Here is a 25,964-nt window from a genome sequence, read left to right as displayed (position 1 = left end):
AGCCAAAAGGCGAGCTAGAGCTCGAGGAACGTAGCAGCTCCTGCTACTCAAATGACAGCCTCTTTCACAGCTGTCTGTGGCATGCCTCCAGCCAGCATTCCCTTTTCCAACAGGCAGCTTTCTGAGGATGAGGTCCGTCTTCCCTCCTTTGCTCCTGCTGCTCCTTCCAGCTGAAACGCCCTGTCTCTTGACGAACTCTGGAGCCCAGCTCAGGTGGACTTCTCCCTTGCTCACAAAGCCCAGCGTGACCTCTGAACTCCCAGCGTCTTCAGTGCCGCCACAATTCAGCCCAGAGTTCTTCTATAGTTTCGGACTTGGTAGATTTCCTTTTCACATAGGTCAGGGGGTCCGCATGCTACAATCTAGCTTACTGCCTGTTTTTCTAAATAAAGTTTTATTGGAACACCGTCACATCCTTTTCCCCATATTGACTATATAGCTCTTTCATCCTACACTGGCAGAATCGAACCGTTGCAGCAGAGACAGGATGGCCTGCAAAGCCTAAAACACTTACTATCTTGCTCTTACCAAAAAAAAAAAAAAAAAAAGTTTGCCAACCCCCAGCCTAGATTGAAAATCCAGAAGGACTTGTCCCTACAAAAGGAGACCTAGCCCAGGGCTGTGCACGCGTGTGCTTACAGTCCTTGATGATGCTTTTTCTGCCAGTGAAAGACGATCCCCAGCCATTCTTGGGTTGGCTCCACAGGCCTTGACATCAGCTGGGAGGCAGGGGGATACCTCTAATGACCTCACCCCTTTTAACCCAGCCTAGAGCAGCTGCGAACTCCATGTCCCTTTCTGGGTCCAGGCAGAGATAGCCTACCTTGTCCACAAAGTCCCTGTCCTGCCTGCCTTCACAGTTCAGGTCACAGTCCAGGGTGATATCTGCAAGGACAGGGCAGAGGGTGAGTCACGACAAGCCTCCCAGGAGCCCAGCACAGGCCCACGACCTCCGCCTTTTAGCCTCAGTCTCAGGGCCCATTCTGGGGCCAGACAAATGCAAGTCATTTCCAAGAAGACGCTACCCAGAGGTAGGAGCATTTGGAGCCTCCCTCCCCGGGCTGGGGAAAGAGGCCTTGGGGAAGATGCAGGGTCAGAGTGAAAACCCAGGTCAAATGCTGCCCTCTCCAGGAAGCCTTCCCTGAATTCTCCCTCTTCTGCCCCCCTGTAACCCTCACTGTCTGGGGGACACTCTGCCCCGCGCCTGGGTTGCCTGGGACATTCTGGGTCTGTATGAAGCTCCCTCGTCTCCCAGGGATGGGCCAGTGAGCCTGGACTTTGGTGTCAGATAATCGTGGATGTGGACCTAGGCTCTGGCACCTACTGGCCGCGTGGTTCTGGGCCTCAGCTTCCCCTCGTATCCCCACCTCCATCCCACCTTCTTAAGCACTCTCCCCAGAAGCTGGGGGAGGTTTTACAGTACACATGAAACCTTCAAGGGAGAGAGAAAAAAAATTGAAATGATTTTTAAATATGTGAAGAGATACTCAACCACCATACAAGAAGGGGATGAGTCTCAGAAACGTAAGGCGGGGCGAAAGGCACAACGTGACCCCCCCAGACAGAGGCCAAGGCAGGCAAAAATAGACTGTATGAATTGGGTGTGCCTATTCAGATGACAAAACCATAAAGGAAGGAAAGGAAATATTTATCACAAGACGGTGGTTACCGTAGGGGAAGGAGCGAGTTACGATCAGAGAGGGCCTGGGGGTACTTTGGGGTGCTGGTCATGTTCCCTGTTCTATGTCTTGACCTGGGCGATGGCTGCTCAAGGCTTTGCTTTCTAGCTGTTCTTGTATCCGCCCCTCCAACCCCGCCAACACACACACACTCATATCGGGTTGGCCTAAAAATTCGTTCGGGTTTTTCCATAACGTGTTAAGAAAACCAAACTTTTTTTGCCAAACCAATACATACGTACTTTTCTGTATGTGTTATTTTCCAGTAAACAAGGTGTGGGTGTGTGTCCAGGGAGGCGTAGGCAGGGAGATCCCCAACCTCAGTCCTAACTAAACGGAGGCAGAGGAAAGCAACCCTGAGGCGCTGACCTCTCAGGCCGGAAAAACAGAACAGGCTGGAAACGGACAGTGTTGGCAAGACACTCCCCTGAGCCGTTGGCAGGCATATAAGAAGGTAGGCCTTTCGGGAGAGCCATCTGGGAGCATCTATCACAGCTGAAATGTTCCCTCCCTGTAACTCAGCGGCTCTGCTTCCAAACACGCCTCCTGCAGGCAGAGCCTTTTCAACTCTCTTGCTAACTTTCTTGCCCTCCGAAATGGTTGCCCCAGCGTGAACCCCACGCCTGGTAGAAGGAGTTTCAGTCCTATATCCTTGGCAGCTCTATGTTGAGTATCTTTTCATTTGGGTTCTGAGCACTAGGATTTTCTCCACTCTGATTTGCTGGTTTCTGTCTTTTGCTTATTTCTATTAATTGTTTGGTTGTTCTTTCTTATTGATCAGCATTCTCCGTTACCTGCAAACGCTGATCCAGGCATACGCATTGCAAATTGCTTCTCCTAGTCTGACTTTGTCCTTGTCCTCCGTTGCATAGAAGATTTCCATTTCAGTAGAGTCTAATTTAGCAATCTTGCCCCCAATGGGCTGTGCTTTTGTTTTGCCTTGTTAAAGAAAACTTCTGACTACTTTGAAGTTGAAGAGACATTCTCTTCTAAAAGCTTTAAAATGTTGACTTTCACCTGGACTTTTTTTAAATTTTATTTTTAATTGGAGGATGATTACTTTACAATATTGTGATGGTCTCTGCCATACATCAGCATGAGTCAGCCAGAGGTATACATCGTCCCCTCCCTCTTAAACTCGAGTCGTCCCACCTCCCTCCCCGTCCATCCCTCTAGGCGGTCACAGCACCGGCTTTGGGTACCCTGCGTCAGACAGCAAACCCATCTGAAGTTTGTCTTGAGGATGATATAAGCTGGGGTCCAAGTTTATTGAGCACCACAGGATCTGAGTTCCGGTTCTCCATTTGCCCCACTGGTGTTTATCCAGCCTGACACCACCTTCACCCTGCCCTTGGCTGAGGCCCCCAACTTACCCACACAGGTGAGGTAGAGCAGCGCGTAGGCCAGGGGCGAGGAGTCTCGGCTGGAATGGTAGGAAATCTGAACCTGTGGAGAGATGGGCCCAGGGTCAAGCTGGCTGAAACTAGGAGCCTGGCCCCAAAGCACAGGTCTTACGGGATCTGGCAAGGAGGGAAGGTGCTCCCAGGAACCTCTGTGCAGCCACCAACCCAGCTCTTCCTTTAGCCTTCTCTGCCGCTTATTTTTCCGTGCCTCGGTTAGCTCATCTGTAAAATGGGAACTATCTGTGAGGGATTCCATGGAGACCTGCATCCCAGTGCTGCTGCTGACTCCTGTGTGATTTTAGCAAGCCCCTGTTCCCTTTGGATCTCAGTTTTGCCATGGATAAACAAGGAGCTTGGTGCTGAGACTAAGACCCGGTACAGCCAAATAAATAAATACATTAAAAAACAAATAAAATAAAATGAGGAGTTTGCACTGGGCAGGGCGTAGGGACACCCTCCTAACTGTGGGATATGGACAGGCCTTTACTTGAGCCCAGCACCTCTGGGTTCTGTGACCTCCGCCGAGGCCCTTCACATTTCTGAGCTGCCTCAGTTTGCTCCTCTGCAATATGGGCTTTATACAGGTCCCTACAATCAGAGGACGGTAGTTCAGATTTGAAACAATCCATGGAGAAGACTGATCTGGTAGGAAATGCCCAAGAAATACCAGCTCTTGTTATGAGAGAGCAGGGGGCGTGGTGTATGAGCCGGTGCAGCGCTCCTGAGTCAGATGGCCTGGGCTGGCAGAGGACACCCGGGAAAGTTACTGTGCGTCCGGGTCTCCCTCTCCTCCGCTGTGGAGCGACGCTGATGATAGCTCCGTGGGACTGATGACAGGTTGTTCGGATTAAAGCCGGAAAGCGTGGGACGTTTGGCACGGTGCCCACAGCACATGCCCGACAGCTGTTAAAGGTGAGGCTGAAGACGGCGATGATGATAAAGCGAACTCCAGGCGGATGCATCGAAGCCATTTCACCCTCCGCCCTGCTCCGGGACCCTCCCTCCTGATGCGGTCCCTCAGCTCTCGGGCTCTGATGTCCTGTCTCCCAGGGGGCTCAGGAACTTACCGAGACCCGTCCCTCCTCAGTCCTGAGAGCCCAGAAATCCTGCAGCTGCGAACCCCCAAGTGTCAAGCCCCAGCAGGGATGCTCGCTTCAGGCACACGGTTACCTGGACCCCGGACAAAGGCAGGGATGTTCTGATGGCCCTCCTCTGTCCCTGTGGTCCTCGGGGCCAAGGAATTCAGAGAGTGGCAGCCTCCGCACTGTCCCTGGCTCAGTGCTGGGCGCCCATCGCAGGCTGGCCCACCTTCTCGCCGGGCTTCGGGGGCCTCTGTCCTGACCCTTACCCACTCGGCTACTCACTGATCACGTGACTTCAGGTAAGCCATGCCCCTTCTTGGTCTATCTCCTTATAAAACAGATTCGTGGAATCCTGCCCCACCTGCCGCATGAAACTCCCTGGATAGGCTAATTCGGATCCCTGGGTGGGAAAGACGTGGGGCTCACGGAGGGAGCTTGTCCCCAGGAGTCAGGCAGGTCTGACCCCTGAGCTCTAGTTCCCCGACTGACCAGCTCTGTGGCCCCGGGATGGTTGCTCTGAACCCTAGTGCCTCCCCTGAGAACCGCACACGAGACCCCGCCTCTGAGGCCGTTGTCAGGGCTGGACGAGGGCACGCTGCCTAGTACTGGGCGCCCGGTCAGTGCTCCTCAAAGGGCCAGTTTTCCGAAATGGCGCTCCTGAGGTGGAGCGGGAGCCTGCGCCTGCATGACAGACCTGGCTCCCACTGCACCAAGCTCACGGACCACCCATCTCCTCCGTTTTTCGAATGTCCCCTGCCCAGGGGCCAGAACACTGCCTCCAGCCCAGCCGTGGTAGACTCGCTCTTGTGGCTGAATGGGCAGAGAGAGGAGAGGAGGGCAGGCACCCTGCCTGAGAAGGGAGTGGGGTCAGGAAGGCGGCAGGTTAGGGAAGGTGAGGCCCTTAGGGAAGGGGCCCCCGAGGCAGCTGCTCCCCTGTCCACCTCTGCTTTCTCTCCCTCATTCATAGTAACGGGGACCACGAATCAACCCTCAGCCTCAGGTGGGGAAACTGAGGCTCCGAGAGGAGACGAGAGTGGCCAGCAGACCCACGGCTTGTGTTCGTATGTTGCAGAGCTGGCGGCTCCAGGGCCAGGCTCTTGCCCTCTGGGTTACCCTGCATTCTGGATAAGAGAGGGCACTGGGCCCTCAGGGAGCTGGGTCGCCTCCCCACCCCCAGTCACCCCCAAACAAGGGGGTGCACTCACGTGACTGTCGTTGAGCTCGTTGCTGGGAGAGTTCATGACCACGATGATCTGGGAGCCCATGTCAAAGTGCCACCGCCGGGCATCCGCACGCTCCCGGTCCCTCTCCACGTTGGGGCAGATGTAGATGTCCACGCCGGGGGTTCCGTAGACCTCGAACGTCTCTGTGCCCTCGGGAACTGACCTGGGAAGGATGCAAGCCATGGGAAGTGCTAGAGGGCAGCCCTCGCTCAGATGCTTGAACTCTGGCTCAAACTCTTGCTTCCTCCAGGAAGCCTTCCCAGACTACCCCAGGCTTCTCAGATCCTTCCAGCAAGCTCTAGGAGTCAAACTTGGAGCCCACACGCATACACACAGTCTCATATTCCCAGGTTCTGTGTTGGTTAACATTTCCCTTGTGAGCTCCCCAGGTACTCATTGTAGGCTTAAAAAGTCCGTGCTGCCTGATGGCCCTGGACTTCCTTTCAGCTCTTGCTGGTCGGGCATCTTGTTTGAAATCAGTCTGCTCCTCCTGATGGTGTGTGTGTAGGGTGCCCATGCGCATGCGGGAAGGAGCGCCCACGGCCCCAGAGCCTTCAAGCCAGCTGGAGTGCTGAGGACAGCCCTGCCCAGGGCAAAAGGTGGGTCAGGAGGCAGTGGGGTCACACAGGGAGAGGCCTCTGTGGGGAGAGGACCCGGAAGGCTTCCTGGAGGAAGCGGCACACACCCCAGCGGGGGGGACAACTGGCTGAGCTCTTGCTATGTGCCAGCCGTATTCAAGTTTCATTACATATATTGTCATGTAATCCATTAAAAAAAACCCAGATAGGTACTATTATTATCTCCCATTTTACAGACGGGAAAACTGAGGTTAAAGTAACCTGTCCAAGCTCATGGAGCTAGTAGGTGGCAGGACTGGGATCCACATCCAGGCCTCCTGGCTCCTGAGTCCACTTTCTTACCCAGGCATAACGACAACAGAAGTTGAAACCCCCAGGGCCCCTCCCCTGCATGATTAGCATGGTGGGCTTCCCAAATATTGACTCATCTAATCTTCTGCACAGTCCCATTTAATGTGGGGAAACCGAGGCTCAGGATGGGCAAGAGGCATGCCCAAGCTGCACTGCTGGCCACAGTCCCCCCCGCTCCGCCCCAAGGCCCTCTCCCTTCTCTGCCTCCACATGGAAGAAAGCAGGCCTCCTTCACTCCTCTGCTGGCATGATTCTGGCACTTCTCAGCCCAGCTTCCCTTTATAGAAAGAGAAATATACAGGGCCCAAACAGTATTCCATCAGGTGGGTCCCTCTCCAGGGCTTGGCCTGCTAGGCGTCCTCACCCGGTAGGAGGAGCTGACACACCTGTGTCTCCTCCCAGGCAGGGCTGCCAGGTTTAATAAACTATAGCACATGCAGTCAGACTCAAATGTCAGGTAACCAACAAACAGTTACCTTAGCGTAAGTACACCCCGTGTGATATTCGGGACATCCTTCGACTAAAACATTACTCATTGTTTGGACCTCCGGTTTAACTGAGTGTCCTGGGTTTTATCTGGTAACTGACTCCCAAAGCTGATGTTTCCAGAACTCTATTATGCTGAGCCCTGGGTCTGTGAGCCAGACCGTCGGGGGACAGGGAGAGCCTGCAGTGAGAGGTGTGGGGACACAGAGACGGAGAGACAGATACGGAAGCCAGAGACACAGAGACTCACGCAGCTGGACCTGGTGTGAAAGACGCCCCAGCACCGCCCCCCCCCCCCGACAACCCAGGTGCTCCTTGGACCCCAGGCCTCCCCAGCTAGAGCGGCACAGCTTGGGTGGTCCTTCAGACGTGACGCCCACCCAGTTCCCAGGCTGCAGACTGTGGTTTGGGGTATTTCAGCCCGGCTCTCCTGTACCTTCCCAGCCCAGGCCCCATGTGAGCCTCCAGGGGGACCCCAGATGAAGACGGAAGCAGCCCTGTGCAGGAGGGTCCCAAAGAAGCCAGGGGCTCAGGAGTGCCAGCACCAGGGTCAGGACACAGGTTCTAGACCAGGCCGGGCTGCCCTACGGCCAAGTGCCCTTAAACAACTCACCTGGCCCTGCAGCCTTGCCTTTAAAGCGGGGCAATGACAGCCACTGGGCCAACCGCAGGCAACCGTGAGGCTCAAACACGATAACAGATGGGGCAGTCTTGGAAAACCACCGGCCAGGAAGGGGGACGGGGTTATTAAGGTACATTAGGACATAGGAGGTGGGCGTACGGGAGCAGGCTGAGGCTGGGACTGGGGCGTCTGGGGAAGCTTCTCGGAGGAAGGGGTGAACTAAGGGCAAGGAGGAGACACAGCTAAAGGGAAGGGGTTCCCAAGCGGAGGAGGTCAAGGGCGAACTCAGGCTGCAACGAGCTTGTTGTCATTTCATTCCTATGTAGTGGGAGCTAGCGGTGGTTCCTGCGTACGAGGGTGACCGGTGGAGCCGTGGTGAGGTGGCTAAGCCTGAGGGCTCTGGGGTCAGGTCGCCTGGGTTCCGGTCCAGCTCCACTCTCACTAGCTGCGTGGCCTGGACCTCTCTGTGTCGGCATCGATTAAGTGGGGGTGATGAGCAGAGGAGATGAGTGTGTTTGTATGCTGAACAGAATGAGCGAAAGTTGAAGGCCCCTGCACCTGCGCCGTTGTTTCCCTGCTGGAGAAACTGGGGCCCAGAAGAGATCAGACCCCCGGTTCAGGGTTTATACCCCCAACACAGCTGTGTGTTAGGAAGACTGAAGCGGCGGCTGCTGGGGGAAGCCCTGCAGCAGGATGGGAGGATCCGAGCTCCCCAGTGCCTGGAGGGTACGGGAGGTGGCCCGAGGCTTACCTGGATGAAGTTCCGCCTCCCGTCAGGCCACCCCGAGCACAGCCTGCTGTTCCAGATGGCACCCCAGCCTAGCCCTGGGCACACACAGCTGGGGGCTGTGCCCTCCCCCACACGCAGGACCGTCCAAGACCCTCTCCATCACCAAGTCCTCTCAGGCAGCTTCAGGACGCCACAGCCTGGGAGCTGGTGCGCGCCGGGAAAAACACGGTGGAATGACCCACAGTTTTGGTTGCCAGGGACCGGGGCATTTCCTGGGGTGCAGGACATTCAGTAATAAGACCTAGAAAGTCTTAGGCAAGCAGGGACCGCTGGTCACCCTCATGGCATCAACCTCAGACCTACTTGTTGAAAATGCCGATTCCAGAACCATAAGCTCTGCACGCAGAGCTCTTTTAAACCACCTGATGTCCAGTGAAGTCTGAGGACATAGCTAAGGAGGGGTGTCTCAGAAATGCTGGACCTGCCACCCCGCCCAGGGGGCGTGGGGGGACGCAGCATGAGCTCACGCGCTCCTGGGCGTCCAGACAGCTCAGGCCTGCCTTTAGACTCGTCCACCCTGTCAGTGGCGAGGATGATGGTGAGAGTGATGGTGCAGATGGCGCCCCAGGCCACCGGATGTCAGTACTGTTCCCCCACCTTACAGATAAGAAAAGGGAGGCTCAGAGACGACAGGCGACTTGCTCAAAGCCACGCAGCTGGTGAGGGACAGAGTCAGGACTCAAGCCAGCTCTGTTCCCACTCCCTTGCAAACTCAAACCCACCCTCTCCCTCCCAGCTCTTAGGACCTCCACCTCTGGGAAAACAAAACTAGGCATTTTAGAGCCGGGAAACTGATGGGAAAGGTTCTCTGTGGCTGAGAACAGAAAGGTTGATGAGATGACCACCAAGGTCCCCAACGAGCTGGCCCATGGCAGCAGGGGAGACCAAGGCTCAGAGTGCTCAGGATGCCAGCAGTCCCTCTCTGTTCGGTGAGGTCCCAGATTCCAAGCCCCACCAGCTCACCAGAAGAACGCGGTCCAGGAGCTCACTGCCCTTCCTCAATCCCACGTCTTCCTGCCCCTGGAACACGGCGGACACACACACCCTTTCTACAAAGTCCACATAGTTGAGAGTTAAAGATGCATTTGCCTCCTCTGCTCTCCGCACAGGCAGGCCAGAGCCGTACACCAAACAGAGTTTGGGGGAGACCGAGGGGAGCTGCTTTGTCTAACCAAGGAGGAGGCTCAGAAGCCTCTGTGAGCAGAGCCTGAAAGCCACTCTTCAATGCCAACCTCTCTGGGGCACATATGTGGAAACTGAGTCCCAGGAAGGAGCAGAAATGTGCTCAAGGTGACATAGCAAAGGGTGAAGGCACCAGGGTCAGCACTGGGTCCCTGCCCGGCACCCCAAGCCTCTCCGTTCTGTAAGATGGCCTCTGCTGAGGGTCAGCACTGGGTCCCTGCCCGGCACCCCAAGCCTCTTCATTCTGTAAGACGGCCTCTGCTGAGGGTCAGCACTGGGTTCCTGCCCCAGGCACCCCAAGCCTCTTCGTTCTGTAAGACAGCCTCTGCTGAGCATGCGGTGAGCTGTCTGCCCTTCCACCTAGGGACGGCGTTCTCAGTCCTGGCTGCAAGCCAGTGCGCGGCTCATCATGTCTGTGTGTTACCCCGAACAGGGAGAGCAAAACCCCTTCACCAAGCCTGGGCCACCTCCAACTCAGCGGAAAGAAGGAAGATAGGTTTAATCTGCTAGTGATTAGAGATCCCGAGGGGTCTTGCTCATCCTGCAAGGCTCTGCCTCCAGGGAGCCCGCCCTGACTGCTCAGTTCAGTTCAGTTCAGTCGCTCAGTCGTGTACGACTCTTTGCGACCCCATGAATCGCAGCACGCCAGGCCTCCCTGTCCATCACCAACTCTCGGAGTTCACCGACTCACGTCCATCGAGTCAGTGATGCCATCCAGCCATCTAGCCTGTGTTAATTTCTCTTTTCTCCTCTCCGCCTTCTCCCAGCAGGGCTCACAGGTTTTTCTGCCATCTTGTGGATGGTTTGGGGACACTCGAGGCTGTCTCGAGAGCCAGGAAAGATACTTAAGATGATGATGGTGGTGGTAATAATGGCAGCAGTTACCATAATTGAATGTTCACGTGCCAGGCATCGCCTACGTGCCCTACATGCACGATCTCAATCGTGCCCACAGCCCTTTGAAGTGAAGGCCAAAGTGCCCGGGCTGCATCTGGCCCTGCCTCTCCTCTCTGGCTGTGTGACAGGGGCAAATGACGCAGCCTCTCTGTGCCTCAGTTTCCTCATCTCTGAGACGGGGAGGAAGACAGTACCCACCTCACAGAAGGGCTGGAGTCTTAGTTAGCGTTAGTCACACGCGCTCTAGGGCATGGGCCAGGCTCTAGGCAACTGCTGATATAATTACGCCCTTCATTCTACAGATGAACAAAGAGTGACATGGGCGTGAAGTGACTTTCCCAAGGTCAGACGGCTCTCAGGAGGCAGAGCCAAGACCGACCACCACACCCACTGCCTTTCTCCTGCTGGCCCACAGTCCGAGCACCCAGGATTGCCGAGTCACAGCATCTCCGAGTCGGAAGGGGCTTTAGAAGTAATCTGGTCCCGCTTGCTTGCAAGACAAGAATCCTTCCCACAGCACCCCTGCGAGGTGGTCCAGCCTCGGCTAGAATTTCGGGACAGGGTTCTCAGAGGTCAGGGCCACGTCTGCTCGTTCACCACTGTGTCCCCATGCCTAGCACACACTAGACCCCGAAGGAATATTAATACCTGATGAATGTGCCGATGAACAGACTAGGAGCTCCTCCCCATCCCCAAGACGGGCTGGTCATTAGAGGCCCGAGAGTCTCTCCTTTGAGGCCAGAGGCTGTCCTACCCACAGCCTCCTCCGTGAACCCCAAGGATGGCCTATCATTCCACATCACCCCAAGACACTGCTGCCTCTGCCACTCACGGTCCAAGGCCATCCTCCATCCTCTAGAAAGTTCTGCAGGGGAGGAGCCGGTCCCAGGCTTCCTGTGGCAGGTCAAACAAGAGACACAGGTGCCCGACGGGCATGGGGTAGGCAGGGCAGGTGAGTCACCCCCGCGGGCATGCAGAGCTGGGGGAGGCGGTGGCGCCAGCTGGCACGGGCACCCCTCCTCATCATCTGGGGCTTCTCTCTGTGTCGGGAGCAACCAAGACCCCATCCCAGTCCTCACTGCCTACCCACCCTCAGCCTGCTGCAGACCAGCTCCTCAGCTCCTCTCCTCTAGTGCCCTGGGACCAACCCTGTCTCTGCTTCTAAGTTAACTCCAGTTTTTAAAGTCCTGGTTTAAAATGCTGGTTCTCAGGTGGGGGTGACCTTCCCTCCAGGGCACACTGGGCGATGTCCAGAGGTGTTTTTGGCCATCACAAGTCAGGGGTGATCAGTGGCATCTGCTGAGCGGGGGCCAGAGACACACTGCTTAACATCTCCCAGGGCACAGGCTGGCGCCTCAACAAGCAATGACCATGCCAACAGTGCTGAGGCTGAGAAACGCAGGCTCGTCTCAGGAGAGCGCGGAGAGCTTCGCGATGGGAAGAGCAGCATGGTGCGGGCTTCTCCTCTCCTACCCCCAGAGTACCTGCGTTCCCCGCTCAGCCTTGGACCCAGGTCCCCCGAGGACGCCTTGAGAAGTAAAGAAGCCGGCTTCCTGGTGGTTCCCAGCGCCCAGCTCCTGAAACCCTGCCCGAACTCTCCTTTTCCTCCAGGGGGAGAGAGAGAAGACGGGGGCCTCCCCCCAGCCTCTGGCTTTACGGCCACGGCCGCGGCGGTAGCAGGGGCATAAAGCACGGGTGCGGCTCCGTAAGCAGCAGGCAGCAGAAAGCAGACACGACCAGGAACAGCTTTAAGCGCTGGCTTCGCCGTAGCTGTGTGGTTGACCCAACGGCTTGCTCTGCCTGTGCCTCCATTTCCACATCCATTGGGCAAAAGAAAACTAGTAATAAACTCAGCTCCTCGGGTTGTTGTGAAAGTCAAGTTTGGGAGTTAAAGTTCAAGGATTAAATTCAAGAGGCTTGTCAAGCTCTTAGAACAGTGCTTGGCACAGAGTAAGTGCTTTGTTGAGTGTAAGTGATTTCTTTTTTTTTTTTTACAAAAGGATTGATGCCCAGCTTGCAGAGCTCATAAGCTGGGGGTGTGGGTACCCCTCTTCCTAGTCTTGTGTACCCAGTGAGATCCCCCCAGCTCAGCCTGCAGGATCGTCAGGACGGGGGCAAGTGCCCAGCAGCCTCTGAGGCCCTGAACCAGAGCGACAGGGCCTTTCACCCTCATTCAGTCCCCTACACTTCACGCCCCCTGGCTGGGGTCTTGAAGAAGCCCGGCTGAGAAAGGCAAAGACCTCCTTGCACGCCTGGCTGCTGTTCCAAGGCCAAGACTCAGGAGAGGGCAGCCAAGTCAGGAAGCACCCAGGACGGCCTGCAGGGAGAGCCCGGGGTCGGCACCAGGGGCCTGCAGTGCCCACCCCCAGGCTTCTGGCTCTTACCCATAAATGTCCACCAGGGTCTCGACTCCAGCCACACACACGGCACTGGTGGGGTGTTCCAGGGACACGCGCACAATCCTCTGCAGAGACATGCTGGCCTCTACCTGGGCTTGAGCCTCAGATGCCCCTTGGCATGCGGTTTAAAAGACCCTGGCCCCGCCCCACCAGCCCCAAATGCTAGCTCATTGGCTCCAGTCCCAGAAGCCCAGCCCCTTCCCAGAGCCACGAGCTCAGGATTGGCAGGAAGAAGCCGGGAGTTTGCATATGAACCTGTGGCTCCCACCCAGGCCTGCAGACAGTTAATTTCTCACTTTAAGGGGAGAACGTTAAGTCCCTTAGGTACCTGGCCAGGGCACCAGGACCCTGGAGGGGTCACAGATGCAGGGTGTTGATCAGGGGACTGTTCTCGATTTCCACTCTCAGCCTCTTCACCCTCTTTTTCTGTCTTTTCAGAGACAAGATGTTGTCAGTGGGGAGCTTCTCTGCCGTGCTGGGAAAACTGATGAAAATGCAGATCCCCAGGTCCAGCCTCCAACTTGATAAGCAGCCTGGCATCTGGAGTCTTTTTTTTTGCACTGATTTTCAAGTCTTTATTGAATTTGTTACAATATTGCTTCTGTTTTATGTTTTGGTTTCTGATCCTGAGGCTTGTGCAACCTTAGCTCCCCAAGTGGGGGTCCGACCTGCACCCTCTGCCCCAGAAGATGAAGTCTCAACCACCAAGACCCCCAGGGAAGTCCCCTGGAATTTTTGTTTTTTTACAAGCAGCCCTATAGCATTTCTGAACTGAACTGAACTATAGCATTTCAAGGCATTTTGAGCAACACCAGTCTTTTTCTTAAGAGCATGGATTTTTCAGGCTGGATTGCCGCCCTGCCGCAATTACTTCCTGAGTGACGAGGGGCAAATCATTTAATTGCTCTGTGCCTCAATTTGGCATCTGAAAAATGGTCATTGTGAGAGTTAATGGGGACAACGTGAGAAGAGCTCTAGTGTGGAGCTCAGCATTATTTTATTATGGGTGTTGCTGTTATTGTTTATTATTATTATTATTAGATGCAAAAAGCTTCTGGAAACACTCTCTGGCCAGGAGGAGCATAGAAGGTCAGAGCAGGAAGGCTCCCACTTGTCAGGTGGGGAGACTGAGACCAGGGAGGGCGTTTGGCCACCTGACACGGTGGGAGCGAGGTCTCTGGGAGAGGAGTCTTGGGCTGGGACCCAGGCTCCACCAGGCGCCGGCTGTGCAGCCTTGGGGCTTTGTCCCCTTGTGGTGCCCTCATCCGTGGACAATGCGGCTAGGCAGCAGCCCAGCAGAGATAATAGCAGACACGCCCTGCCCAGGGAGGCCCAGAAGGTGCTGAGCAGAAGTTTCCACCCTCCTTCCTGGTGATGCTAACAGTTTGGGGCAGGGTGGGGACAGGATCTGACCCCGAGTCCCTGGCTGGGGGTGTTTGCACAAGTTCCGGGATCTCAGCAAGTCTAAGACGGGTGCTCCGGTACCCCACTCGGTCTGCAGAGGGTGTTCTTCTCAAGGAGAGAGGCTGGTTCCAGCGACAGCTTTGCCTTTCGGGCTGTAAAATGGCTTGGGGGCTGAGCCTGCTCTGGCAGCAGTCAGAGCTGAGGAGGAAACGCCAGGCAGGGGCCTTAGCCTGTCTGTGGACAGTTGGGAAACAGACGCACAAACCAGGGCATCCCTCTGGGCCTGGCCCGCTGTGCAGGGACAGGAGCAGCCTCCTGCTCAGAGCCCCGGAGCTCTGTACGTGGAGGTGGACCCCTGCTTCCCCTCTCCCCAGAGAACGCACGCCAGCTTTTAGAAAGGGATCTGTGGTTTAGTCAGACTAAAGTGTCTATGACTGACAGGCAGTCAGCTTTTGCTTTTTAGTCCACAACAAACCTCAAATAAGGTGAATGAGTGAGTGAGTGTCAAAGGAGCATTTCAAGGCAGCACCAAGGATGTAGGATATCTTCAGGCCTCCAAAATCAGACCACTGAGGCCTAGCTTAGTAGGTTTCGAGGCAGGAATGAAATGGTTTGTGGCCCTGAACATCAGTCCTGCTGGGTACTGTCCCACTCTGCAGACAAACCCCCCCTCAACCCTTTCTGAGAGAGGAAGCAGACAGCCCAGGGAAGGGAGAGGAATTAAGAGACAGGATCCACCCTCCTCTGATAACCATTTCAGCAAAGCAGGAAGCCTCAGGGCAACGGGCATGTGCCAGCCATTCTGCTGTGTCAGCCTGCCTGCCTGGCACTGGGGGCTCTCCCAGCTGGGTAGGAGCTGCCCATGGCCAGTGGAAGTTGAGCCAAGGAGCTGATAGCATAGTGGGGGGAACTGAAAACGGCCCTCCCCGCCCCCGCCCACAACCGCCACCATACTGACTTCCCCCGCCTCCTGCTCACGGCCCAGAGAACAGAAGCGAAGAGACAGGTCCAGGAAGACATGCGTGTTGACATTTTTATTCATCAGAAGGAAGGTGACCAGTCACCTAGAACATTCTCAGAGGGAACATCGGCCCCACCCCCAGCCCAGCAGCCGTTCCAGAGCTCCCGGCCCCCGTGCCCTCCGGAAGGCCCGCCCCGCCCTCCCCGTCCCTCATAACGCCCGCTCCCCTCCCGCCAGCGGCCCCTTCCCCGAACCCTGGCTGCACACCTTCGGCAGCTGAAGAGCCGCCTTCCCCTCTTGGCTCAGCCCGGGGCATCAGGATGGTGAGCGGAAGGCGCCCAGGTTAGACCAGGGCGTGCAAATCGGGTTCCACGGAGCCTCCTGGAGGGGGAGGAGCCAGGCACCCCGCCCCGCCCCCGAAACCAGAGCCGCTCCGTTTTCATCAATTTCACAGGCCAGTGTCTGTGGTCGCCTGTGACGGCCAAGTGGTCCGCGGTTAAGAGGGTTTAAAGGGCAGGAGGCTCGGTCTGAGTCTCAGCGGGAACCAGGGGCTCAGAGCTTCGAGGCTGGCCCCAGAGACTGGGAGGAGGAAGGCTGGCGGGTTCCCTCTGCCCCTCCTTGTCGGGGGAGGCCCCCAGCCCTGTGCGTCTCGGTGCCCTCACACGGGGGCCAGGCTGCCAGCTCCCGTGGCAGCTCTGCCTTCCCTCCCGGGGGTGGGGGGCGCACACAGGGCCCTTCCGGCAGAGCTGCTGGGAGAGACTGGGCAAACCTTCCCTCCCACTGCCTGCAGAGCGGAGGGGAATAATTAAGAGCTATTAAAGGAAATTAAACCGCACCCGCAGAGATAACCTAATGGTCCCTCCCACCCTCTCTGACATCGGGGCCTACCCTCCTTGCTGGGTCTGGATCAGCCAGGCCTCATCGCACCCGGAGCCCAGGCTTCAAAGCCTGGGAGGCCGCGGGGGCGGAAGCGGGTCCCCCTCCCGCCGGGCCTGCCTCCCCGCTCTGGCCTCTCGGTGTTGTCTGAGCCAGATAATTAAAGGCTTTCCAAACAGGAAACAAGCGCCTTTCTGAGGATGGAGGCAGGCATTAACAGGAGTTTTGATGCCTTTTCTTTTTAAAACAGGCCCAGGGACACAGAGTTTCCTTGTCCTGATTTGCCTATGTAAATATGGCTGAGGGGTACCGGGAGGTCACAGACTGTGGGTCTGCCGCAGGAGACAGTAGCTGGTAAAGGAAAGAGGGGCCCCACATCCCCCTTCCTGGTCTTACTCGAGTCACAGGTGGCCTGGAGACCCAGGGCCCGGGCCCTGTGGGCCCCACTCTTGGTGCAAACACGGAGGGAATCATCTCAGAACCGAGGGGGGCAACTGAAGTTGGGGCACCCACTGAGGGCACACGTGGCCAGCCTGGACCGTGCTAAGGCTGCTGAAGGTCTCCAGAACCTCTGGGAGCCATGGGTGGGGAAGAGGCGAGGGGGCAAGGAGGGCCATCCTTCCCGAGCTGAGTGTGCGGTGACCCTCCCTGTATCCTGGTACCCGTGGCGACCAGCACGCTTGGGGGCACTTGTGGGGGGCGCACACGGCCCCCCGAGGATGGCGGCCAGGTGGAGGCTCTTCACGCTGGCTGGCTTCCCTGACGGGGGGTGGGGAGGACGCCGGGCGGGCTGGCTCAGGGCACCACGTGCCACCACTTGAAGGGGAAGGGCTTCCGGCGCACGTTGCTGCCACAGTGGATCTCCCCGAGCAGCTTGTGGTAGGCTAAGTAGTCGTCGATGAAGGTGCAGTGGAGGCCCAGCGGCTCCAGCAGGGACCGCACCTCCTCCTCCAGGCAGCAGCGGCCGTTGATGAGGGGCCCGAAGGGCTTGGGGATGCCCAGGTGCCGGCCTAAGACCACCATGTTCACCTGCGGGGAGGGGCGAGAAAGAGGCCTCGCTGCCGGGGCTGCGCTCCACCTGGGCCCCTTCTTGGTCCAGGTTTGGGCAGACCCACCCCCCAGGGCCTGCTCCTCTCCTCTCTCATCCCTGGGCACCAAGGGTGGCCCTCAGGACTAGGGCCTCTGGAAGCGGCAAAGATACAGATGCATAGTTGGAAGAGACGGTTGATAACAGGCAGGGCTTGGGATTTCCCTGGCAGCCCCGTGATTAAGATTCTGCCCTGTCAGTGTAAGAGGCGTGGGTTTGATCCCTGGTCAGGGAACTAAGATCCCACATGCCACGCGGCATGGCCAAAAATTAAAAAGTAATGATAATAACAGGCAGGGCTGCCAGTAACATACGTGGTAACGTCACACCAGTAAAAGTCACCCTTCCTCCAACACTTTCCTTATATCAGAAGATTAGATAACAGTTCTGTTAGAACAAGACTTTACCATCATCTGCCAGAAAACTTGTCGAGCAGAGGTGCTCGTCTACAGGTGCACAGGTCACAGGTGTGGAGCGTCTGTGCAGAACACATCGTGCTTGGCCGTTCCTCCCACCCACCATTAATCATGGCTACCGTTTCCTGAGCATGCTCCAGGTGCCAGGTAGTATCAGTAAACCTCACAGCCTCGCTGCGAGGCCATGCCTTGGACAGGTTAAATAGCATAATAAGGGCACACAACCAGAGGACGGGGAGACTGAATTGTGACTCAGGTCTGACTCATGCCGACGCCGCACTCCCTTCCCTCTGCCAGAGCACAGTGCTGCGGCTGCTGCGGCGCTGAGAGGTGGGGGCAAGCCCCAGCAAGGGGGCAGCTGTGTTTGTCTCCCTGGAGGGGGCCCTAACGATGGGAAGGGAAGTCTGCCCGTTGCAGGCAGTGGAGGCTTCTCAGAGGTAGCGTCTGGCCCCAGCGGCCGGCCCGAGGAGCTGTCCGTGGTGTTCAGAGGGACACGGGCTCACTGGGTCATCTCAGGGTCGGGTGGGCGGTCCGACGCGCGCCTCAGCCCTGGCCCCACTCCCTCCAGCCTGCCCTGCAGGGCCATCCGCTGCCGGGACCAATGTGGAGCTGGGAGGTCCGCGGCGTCAGTCCCATGGCCTTGCCCTGCGCTGCCTTGCTGCCCGCTAACGGGCCGGAACGTCAGGGATGGAAAGGGGGCATGCAGAGGGGTCAGTGCAGGGAGAAGACCCGAGGCTGGCATTCAGGGATGGGGCCAGCCCGGCCCTGCGCCCCGGGGACTCGGGGGACAGCAGGCCGATCCATCTGCTCCCTGGAGACCCCAGGCAATGACCTCTGTGCTCCAACAGTCTCTCTCTGCGTCTGACAAACGGGGGTTAACCGAGCATTCCCTGAGAGTCCTCCGGTGTGGACACACCGGGGTCCTCTAGCTGGGTCTGCCCTGCAGCCGGGAGATTCCCATAAAGGGCGGCGTTTCGGAGAGGGGGCTCCCAGTAGGTGTGGACAAGGCTGCAACCCAGGGAGGGCGACCACGGCTGTGGGCCCCCCCTCCAGCCTCAGCAGAGCCGGAGCCAGGCCGACCTCTGGGGCTATGACGCCTGGTGCAGTGGCGTTAGCCACAGTGGTGCTGACTGAGAGGATATCTGCTCTTCAGTCGCACTGGCCACATTTGAAGCACTCAGAAGCCACGTGTGGCGGCTTCCACGTCATACTGGCATAGAAGTCTTCCGTCGTCCGCGAAGGTTCTGACAGCACCGCCTCAGAGCAGCAGTTCTCAGCCGGGCCGACGTTACCTTTCGGGGTGCTTTTCAACCATCCTACAATTCACAGGACATCCCCCACCCCCAGCAGACAGAATCTGCAGCTCCGAATATCAGCAGAACCGAGGGTGTGAAGGCCTGTCTCCAGAGGCTCTACAGGGAGCCCACAGCGAGGGGTGAGGAGTGAACGCGGTCCTGCCTGAATCCAATCAGGACCTCACGATTCACACCCCGTCCTTGGCTTGTCCAGCGACAGGGATTCGAGCTAGAGGCCCCAGGCTGAAGGGGGAGGGTCTCCCATCCTGGGAGCCCCTACTCGCTGTTGCCAATGCCTCCACATCCTTTCCCAGGGGGTTGAGGGGCACTCTGGGCAGCAGGGGCCCCAGCCGTGAGATCCCAGTGGCTCATCTGCTGCTCAGCTGCCCGTGTTACTGACAGCCAGGGTGCCCCTGGGGAGCAGGACAGGCAGCCAAGGCACCCGAGCAAGAGCTTGGAGCACTGGACCCAAAGCAGGCTCCCGCTCTCCATTTTCAGGGGAAAAGCGCTCCATCCTGGGGCCGCCCTGGGCACCGCAGGGTGTCTGGCTGTCCGTGGCCTCCACCCACCAGATGCCGTGGCATCCTCCTCGTCGGACAGAGTGCCCCCAGGCAGGCAAAGTCACCCCGGTGGGAACTAGTGATGAAGATGCTCTCTATCTGCCCCCAAAGGTGAGCCCTGCAGAGGCCCTCGGACAGGGAGGGCTTTTCCCCCGGACCCCTGACTGGCCGCCCACCAGGACTCCCGGGCCCCCAGGGCAGAAGGAACCCCACCTCCCTTGGCACCCTCACCATGTCGGGGAAGAAGGCTTCTGCATAGGCGTCCTTCAGGGAGAACAGCTGCGGGATGTCCACGATGTCATGCTCGGTGAGGCCCAGCTCCCGCTTCAGCACCTCCCGGTTCCAGTCGATGCACCTCTGGGGTTGAGGGGAGAGGCCCCAGAGCCCAGGGAGCCAGGAAGGGGCAGCGTCAGCTGAGGGCCCCCTGCGCCCTTCAGCTGGTGTGAGCCTCACGACAGCTTTCTGCCACTGCTACCCCGGATGGGACCCTGAGGCTCGAGAGACCTGCCCAAGGGCACAGAGCGAGGAAGGAGTGGGCCTGGGGTTTGCACCCCGGTGCTTTCTGGTTCTTTGAGTGCCTGCTGCCATCCCCCCGGCCACAGCCAGGCTCACGCTCTCGCCCAGCTCAGCGGGCAGGGGAGAAGTGGGCCTCTTCCCACTGACTGCGTGGACTCTGCCAGGCCTGCCCTGGGCACACTCAGGCATGGGCCCCCCACTCCTGGGGCCTCCTCCCACCCCATCTCCTCACTAAGTCTCCCGGACCCCCACCTTCCCACCCCTCACCCCTGCAGACCCCCACCTCTCCCGTCTCACAACACTTCTCGGGGGAGTCAACATTACTCCATAGAAGCCCATCGTTTCCCCAGAATGGACCAAGATCTCCCCCGTCACACTAGCACGACAGTGTCTGTTCCATCAGACTGTGGGTTCCCAAGAGAGAGGCCCTGCCCTGCCCACAGGCCTCAGCAGGCCCCAGGAGAGTCTCCCCCCTCCACTCCCCTCACCTGTGCATAGAGGTTGTCGTTCCTGAGACGCCTGTCGGCCAGCATCTCGTTAATGCTTCTCTTCACCTGGTGCTCTAAGCCTGCAAGAGAAACAAGACTGTAGCCGGCTCAGCGAGCACTGCCTCGGGCTGCCTGGGGCCTGGGCTAAGCAACCTGGGCCACAAGCTTCCACCCCAGCCCCAGGGTCTGAAGCTAGAACAGAGAAAACCAGGAATTGGAAACCCTGATGGGGCTAAGGTTTGGCATTATAGGGGACTGGAATGCAAAAGTAGGAAGTCGAGAAACACCTGGAGTAACAGGCAAATTTGGCCTTGGAATACGGAATGAAGCAGGACAAAGACTAATAGAGTTTTGCCAAGAAAACACACTGATCATAGCAAACACCCTCTTTCAACAACACAAGAGAAGACTCTACACATGGACATCACCAGATGGTCAACACCAACATCAGATTGATTATATTCTTTGCAGCCAAAGATGGAGAAGCTCTATACAGTCAACAAAAACAAGACCAGGAGCTGACTGTGGCTCAGATCATGAACTCCTTATTGCCAAATTCAGACTTAAATTGAAGAAAGTAAGGAAAACCACTAGACCATTCAGGTATGACCTAAATCAAATCCCTTATGATTATACAGTGGAAGTGAGAAATAGATTTAAGGGCCTAGATCTGATAGATAGAGTGCCTAATGAACTGTGGACGGAGGTTCGTGACATTGTACAGGAGACAGGGATCAAGACCATCCCCATGGAAGAGAAATGCAAAAAAGCAAAATGGCTGTCTGGGGAGGCCTTACACATAGCTGTGAAAAGAGAAGCGAAAAGCAAAGGAGAAAAGGAAAGATACAAGCATCTGAATACAGAGTTCCAAAGAATAGCAAGAAGAGATATGAAAGCCTTCCTCAGCGATCAGTGCAAAGAAATAGAGGAAAACAACAGAATGGGAAAGACTAGAGATCTCTTCAAGAAAATTAGAGATATCAAGGGAAAATTTCATGCAAAGATGGGCTCGATAAAGGACAGAAATGGTATGGACCTACAGAAGCAGAAGATATTAAGAAGAGGTGGCAAGAATACACAGAAGAACTGTACAAAAAAGATCTTCACGACCCAGATAATCACGATGGTGTGATCACTGACCTAGAGCCAGACATCCGGGAATGTGAAGTCAAGTGGGCCTTAGAAAGCATCACTAAAAACAAAGCTAGCGGAAGTGATGGAATTCCAGTTGAGCTATTTCAAATCCTGGAAGATGATGCTGTGAAAGTGCTGCACTCAATATGCCAGCAAATTTGGAAAACTCAGCAGTGGCCACAGGACTGGAAAAGGTCAGTTTTCATTCCAATCCCAAAGAAAGGCAATGCCAAAGATGCTCAAACTACCGCACAGTTGCACTCATCTCACACGCTAGTAAAGTAATGCTCAAAATCCTCCAAGCCAGGCTTCAGCAATATGTGAACCGTGAACTTCCTGATGTTCAAGCTGGTTTTAGAAAAGGCAGAGGAACCAGAGATCAAATTGCCAACATCCACTGGATCATGGAAAAAGCAAGAGAGTTCCAGAAAAACATCTATTTCTGCTTTATTGACTATGCCAAAGCCTTTGACTGTGTGGATCACAATAAACTGTGGAAAATTCTGAAAGAGATGGGAATACCAGACCACCTGACCTGCCTCTTGAGAAACCTATATGCAGGTCAGGAAGCAACAGTTAGAACTGGACATGGAACAACAGACTGGTTCCAAATAGGAAAAGGAGTTCGTCAAGGCTGTATATTGTCACCCTGCTTATTTAACTTCTATGCAGAGTACATCATGAGAAACGCTGGGCTGGAAGAAGCACAAGCTGGAATCAAGATTGCCAGAAGAAATATCAATAACCTCAGATATGCAGATGACACCACCCTTATGGCAGAAAGTGAAAAGGAACTAAAGAGCCTCTTGATGAAAGTGAAAGAGGAGAGTGAAAAAGTTGGCTTAAAATTCAACATTCAGAAAACTAAGATCATGGCATCTGGTCCTATCACTTCTTGGGAAATAAATGGGGAAACAGTGGAAACAGTGTCAGACTTTATTTTGGGGGGCTCCAAAATCACTACAGATGGTGACTGCAGCCATGAAATTAAAAGATGGTTACCCCTTTGAAGGAAAGTTATGACCAACCTAGATAGCATATTCAAAAGCAGAGACATTACTTTGCCAACAAAGGTCCGTCTAGTCGAGGCTATGGTTTTACCAGTGGTCATGTATGGATGTGAGAGTTGGACTGTGAAGAAAGCTGAGCACCGAAGAATTGGTACTTTTGAACTGTGGTGTTGGAGAAGACTCTTGAGAGTCCCTTGGACTGCAAGGAGATTCAACCAGTCCATTCTGAAGGAGACCAGTCCTGGGTATTCATTGGAAGAACTGATGCTGAGGCTGAAACTCCAGTACTTTGGCCACCTCATGAGAAGAGTTGACTCACTGGAAAAGACTCTGGGAGGGATTGGGGTCAGGAGGAGAAGGGGACGACAGAGGATGAGATGGCTGGATGGCATCACTGACTCTATGGACCTGAGTCTGAGTGAACTCCAGGAGTTGGTGATGGACAGGGAGGCCTGGCGGGCTGCAGTCCATGGGGTCGCAAAGAGTTGGACACGACTGAGCGACTGAACTGAACTGATCCATTACTGAACACGCACCGTGCTCTGGGACTCCTATTATATTTAGTATTGATTGATCGTTCCAGCAATGCTGGATCGGGTTGGTTATCACAGCGCATTCAGAAAGAGGAAACACAGGCCCTGGGAGGTTCAGAACGCACCCTTGATCCCAGAGTCAGCAGGCGGAGGCCGGGCTCTGGATCCAGACCTGCCCTTGCGGAAGGCTGCGCCACATGCCTTCCAGCGCTGCACGCCCCAGGTGAGAACACTGAGCTCCATGGTGGGGAAGGCGGGGATGCTCAGGGGGCCAGCTAGGTCTGTAGAGGGGGCTCCGCAGAGAGGCCCTGAGCACCCTCCTGGCTCCGCACCTCTCCCCCTCCCTGCTGCATAACCCTGGGCAAGCTGCTGCTCCTCTCTGAGCCTCAGTTTCCTCCTCCGTGGAAGGGGATACAAAGAAGAGGTTGGATGATCTGAGTGGGCAAGCGGGTGGAAGTGTCTGCAGACAGGCATGAGGGAGGGCCCATAGCTTCCTGCTTCTTTCTCCTCTTGGGCTGTGGCCAGGAACAGCCCCGCGCTGGAGGGGGCCACTGTGCCTGGGGCAAGCCGCGGGCCGTTGGCTTCCATCCCCGGCCCAAGCAAGGGAAAGCCCTCATCTTTGGCTACCATAAGAGGGTGTTGGGAAGATCAGTGATGAACTCTGAGCTGAGAGCTGGCAGACAAAGGGCCTGTAAGCGCAGCCTGGCCATGATGGGCATCAGTGGTGCCCAGGGCTGGCAGCCAGGGCAGGGTCTGGTGGGGTAATGGGCTCACTGGCACTCACCGTCAAACTGGGCTGCTTCCCCATAGCCCTCCTCTTTCTTCTTTTGGAACAGTTTGAGGCACGCGCTGGGGCTGGCCAGGAGAAGCCGGAAACCCTGGCACGGAGGAGGAGGAGTGGCTCAGTGGACAGGCATCCCCCGAGGCACGCGCCCCCGACTCAGGAGGGGCCTGGGTTCCCAGGCCACACTGCACGTGGCGCTCCCCTGTCCATCTCCCCCACCAGCCACAGGCCTGTCCGAAGTTCCGATCCTCCAAGCCACGCCACACTTCCAGACATTTGTCCGTGACCTTCTCCTCACCTGGAAGCCCTTCCCCATTTTGTCCACCAAGAAACTCGACCACTGGTCACTAGGAGGCCTCCCCTCCCGGCTGCCTGCCCCCCATGGGCTGTGCCCTCCTTGGTCACCTCTGGAAGGAAGTGAGTGTCTGACATGTTGGTCCAGAGCCTGCCATCTGGAAATCTCACCCTGCTAGTTAACTACCCTTCTGAGCCTCGGTTTCTCCATCTATAAAATGGGGGCAATGATAATAGTGCCCTCTTCTTGGGTTGCTAGAGGATTCAACACATTAAGACACGCACACCTAATACGTGCTCAGTAAATGTTACCAATTATTACCAGTGTCATTCCTGGGTCTTGGCTGAGAGGTTTGGATCAGAGCAAATACCCAGTAAGTGTGAAAATGGGTACATGAATCATCAGAATATGAGTGCCCTGCCTCCAGGAAGGTAGCCGGATGCACACCGCCTCCTCCAGGAAGCCCGCCCGGATGCACACCGCCTGGCCCAAAGGGCATCTGACCCCAGGCTTTCTGTGGACGGAGGTCATGACCCAGTGTCAGGTGGCCTCGCCCTCTCCCGCCCCATCAGGTCAGGGTGGGGCAGGGTGGCTCAGGCAGGAGGAGGGGGGACTTACCTTTTGGTCGGAGGTGGGCACGAAGGTGAGGAACTCGTCCACGTGGCCCACGGAGAGCCAGTCGGAGTAGACCTCCAGGGGCGCCTGCACCCGCTGGGCACCCAGGAAGTCGCGCACCACCTTGGCCATGCGCCGCCCGCCAGACCTGCCGGGGGGAGAGCGCAGGGTCCCCTCGTGCCCGCCGTGTGCCAGCGTGCCGCAGGCCCTTCCCGAGCCCCGCCCAGGCCTCCGTCAGCCCTCTGAATGGGCCTCTTCAATCCCCGCGTCCCGGCCCCCGTCTCCAGCTGCTTCCAGGGACTGTCCATCCTGAGCACCACACGAGAACCTGTCCCTCCCTCACTCCGAGGTACCCTCCCCTGCCCACAAAACAGTCAAACGAGAGCCCTCCCTCTGCCAAAGAGAACTGGAGACCCTCATCTCAGCTCCCGAGACGCAGAGAGGGTCAGCTCCTCACCGAGGCCCTCAGCCTTTGGTTCCCAGTACGACCAGAACCTGGCAAGCCACCCCCACCTGCTTAGCCCAGCATGTCCCGTCTCACACTTTCTTCTTGTTTAACTCCAGGGTCGCCGTCTTCCCCCACGTGGACTTTGGAAATGGCAATGACCCTCCCACTCACTCCCGAGCTCTATTTTCCTTTATAGTCCTTGGTGCTACTTGGCACACTGGACATTTCGTTTGCTGTCTGGCATCTCACTAAGCTCCCGAGGAGCCTGTATTTCCCTGTATCCCTAGCACCTCTTATAGAACAGATGCTCAGACATATTTGTGAAAGTCTGTTGGACAGCTGTGTAAGAGTCCACAGTATATAACTCGAATGCGTCCTCGACAGAACCAGAAGGGAGACCCGACCCGCAGTGACACGTGAGATGTTGATTTGATTTGGGGATGGGAACGTGGAAAGTGTTTTCCCTCTATTTCTATTATTTTAACTTAGTGTTGGCAATTTTAAAAGACCTCTTTAAAAACAGTGAGATGGTGGAGAGGAATGAGACTTCGGAAATTATTCATGAGCAGAAAGCAGGAATCGGAAATGAATCAGGGGGAGGGGGGACAGAGCCCTAACCTAAGCCTGACCCCCCTTGGGGCTCTGCAGCCCTCTGCCTGGTGGCTGGGGGATGGACCGGATGACTCCCCCCTAGGAAGCGTCAGACCTGGTCTCTGAGTCACATCAGAGCTGCCACCAGGAGGCAGAATTGCCCCAAGATCGGTTTAAATGTGAGGCGCAGAGCATGGAGAGCTCAGGGTAGTGGGGAAGGAGCGGGCCTTTGCTGAGCCCCTCCTGCGCGTCTGCCCGG

General features: G+C 56.5%; 2 protein-coding genes across 5 annotated transcripts in view; both read right to left on the bottom strand.

The window, feature by feature from the left end:
- PADI3 (peptidyl arginine deiminase 3) overlaps positions 1–12,823 on the bottom strand; it is a 29,905-nt gene extending 17,082 nt beyond the window's left edge. Inside the window, exons 1-4 of one of the 3 annotated variants that reach the window (XM_086364174.1) lie at positions 12,678–12,823; positions 5,370–5,550; positions 3,053–3,125; positions 824–885 (exon numbers count right to left, since the gene is read on the bottom strand). In XM_086364174.1, the coding sequence (XP_086220300.1) occupies positions 824–885; positions 3,053–3,125; positions 5,370–5,550; positions 12,678–12,769 (408 nt within the window). In that variant the 5' untranslated portion in view covers positions 12,770–12,823. The other 2 variants (XM_086364188.1, XM_086364181.1) reach the window with 2 other exon arrangements.
- Positions 12,824–15,103: 2,280 nt separating this feature from the next.
- LOC147377236 (protein-arginine deiminase type-1-like) overlaps positions 15,104–25,964 on the bottom strand; it is a 44,618-nt gene continuing 33,757 nt past the window's right edge. The window contains exons 12-16 of one of the 2 annotated variants that reach the window (XM_086364198.1): positions 24,670–24,814; positions 23,757–23,850; positions 20,296–20,375; positions 19,523–19,648; positions 15,104–16,962 (exon numbers count right to left, since the gene is read on the bottom strand). In XM_086364198.1, the coding sequence (XP_086220324.1) occupies positions 16,729–16,962; positions 19,523–19,648; positions 20,296–20,375; positions 23,757–23,850; positions 24,670–24,814 (679 nt within the window). In that variant the 3' untranslated portion in view covers positions 15,104–16,728. The remainder of the gene's footprint in view (positions 16,963–19,522; positions 19,649–20,295; positions 20,376–23,756; positions 23,851–24,669; positions 24,815–25,964) is intronic. The other variant, XM_086364214.1, reaches the window with a different exon arrangement.

The sequence above is a fragment of the Bos grunniens genome, chromosome 2 (assembly GCF_055505025.1).
Source record: "Bos grunniens cultivar Pamir isolate PY7600 chromosome 2, Bosgru_T2T1.0, whole genome shotgun sequence".
NCBI classification, from domain to species: domain Eukaryota; kingdom Metazoa; phylum Chordata; class Mammalia; order Artiodactyla; family Bovidae; genus Bos; species Bos grunniens.
This window is presented reverse-complemented; position numbering and strand designations above follow the sequence as displayed.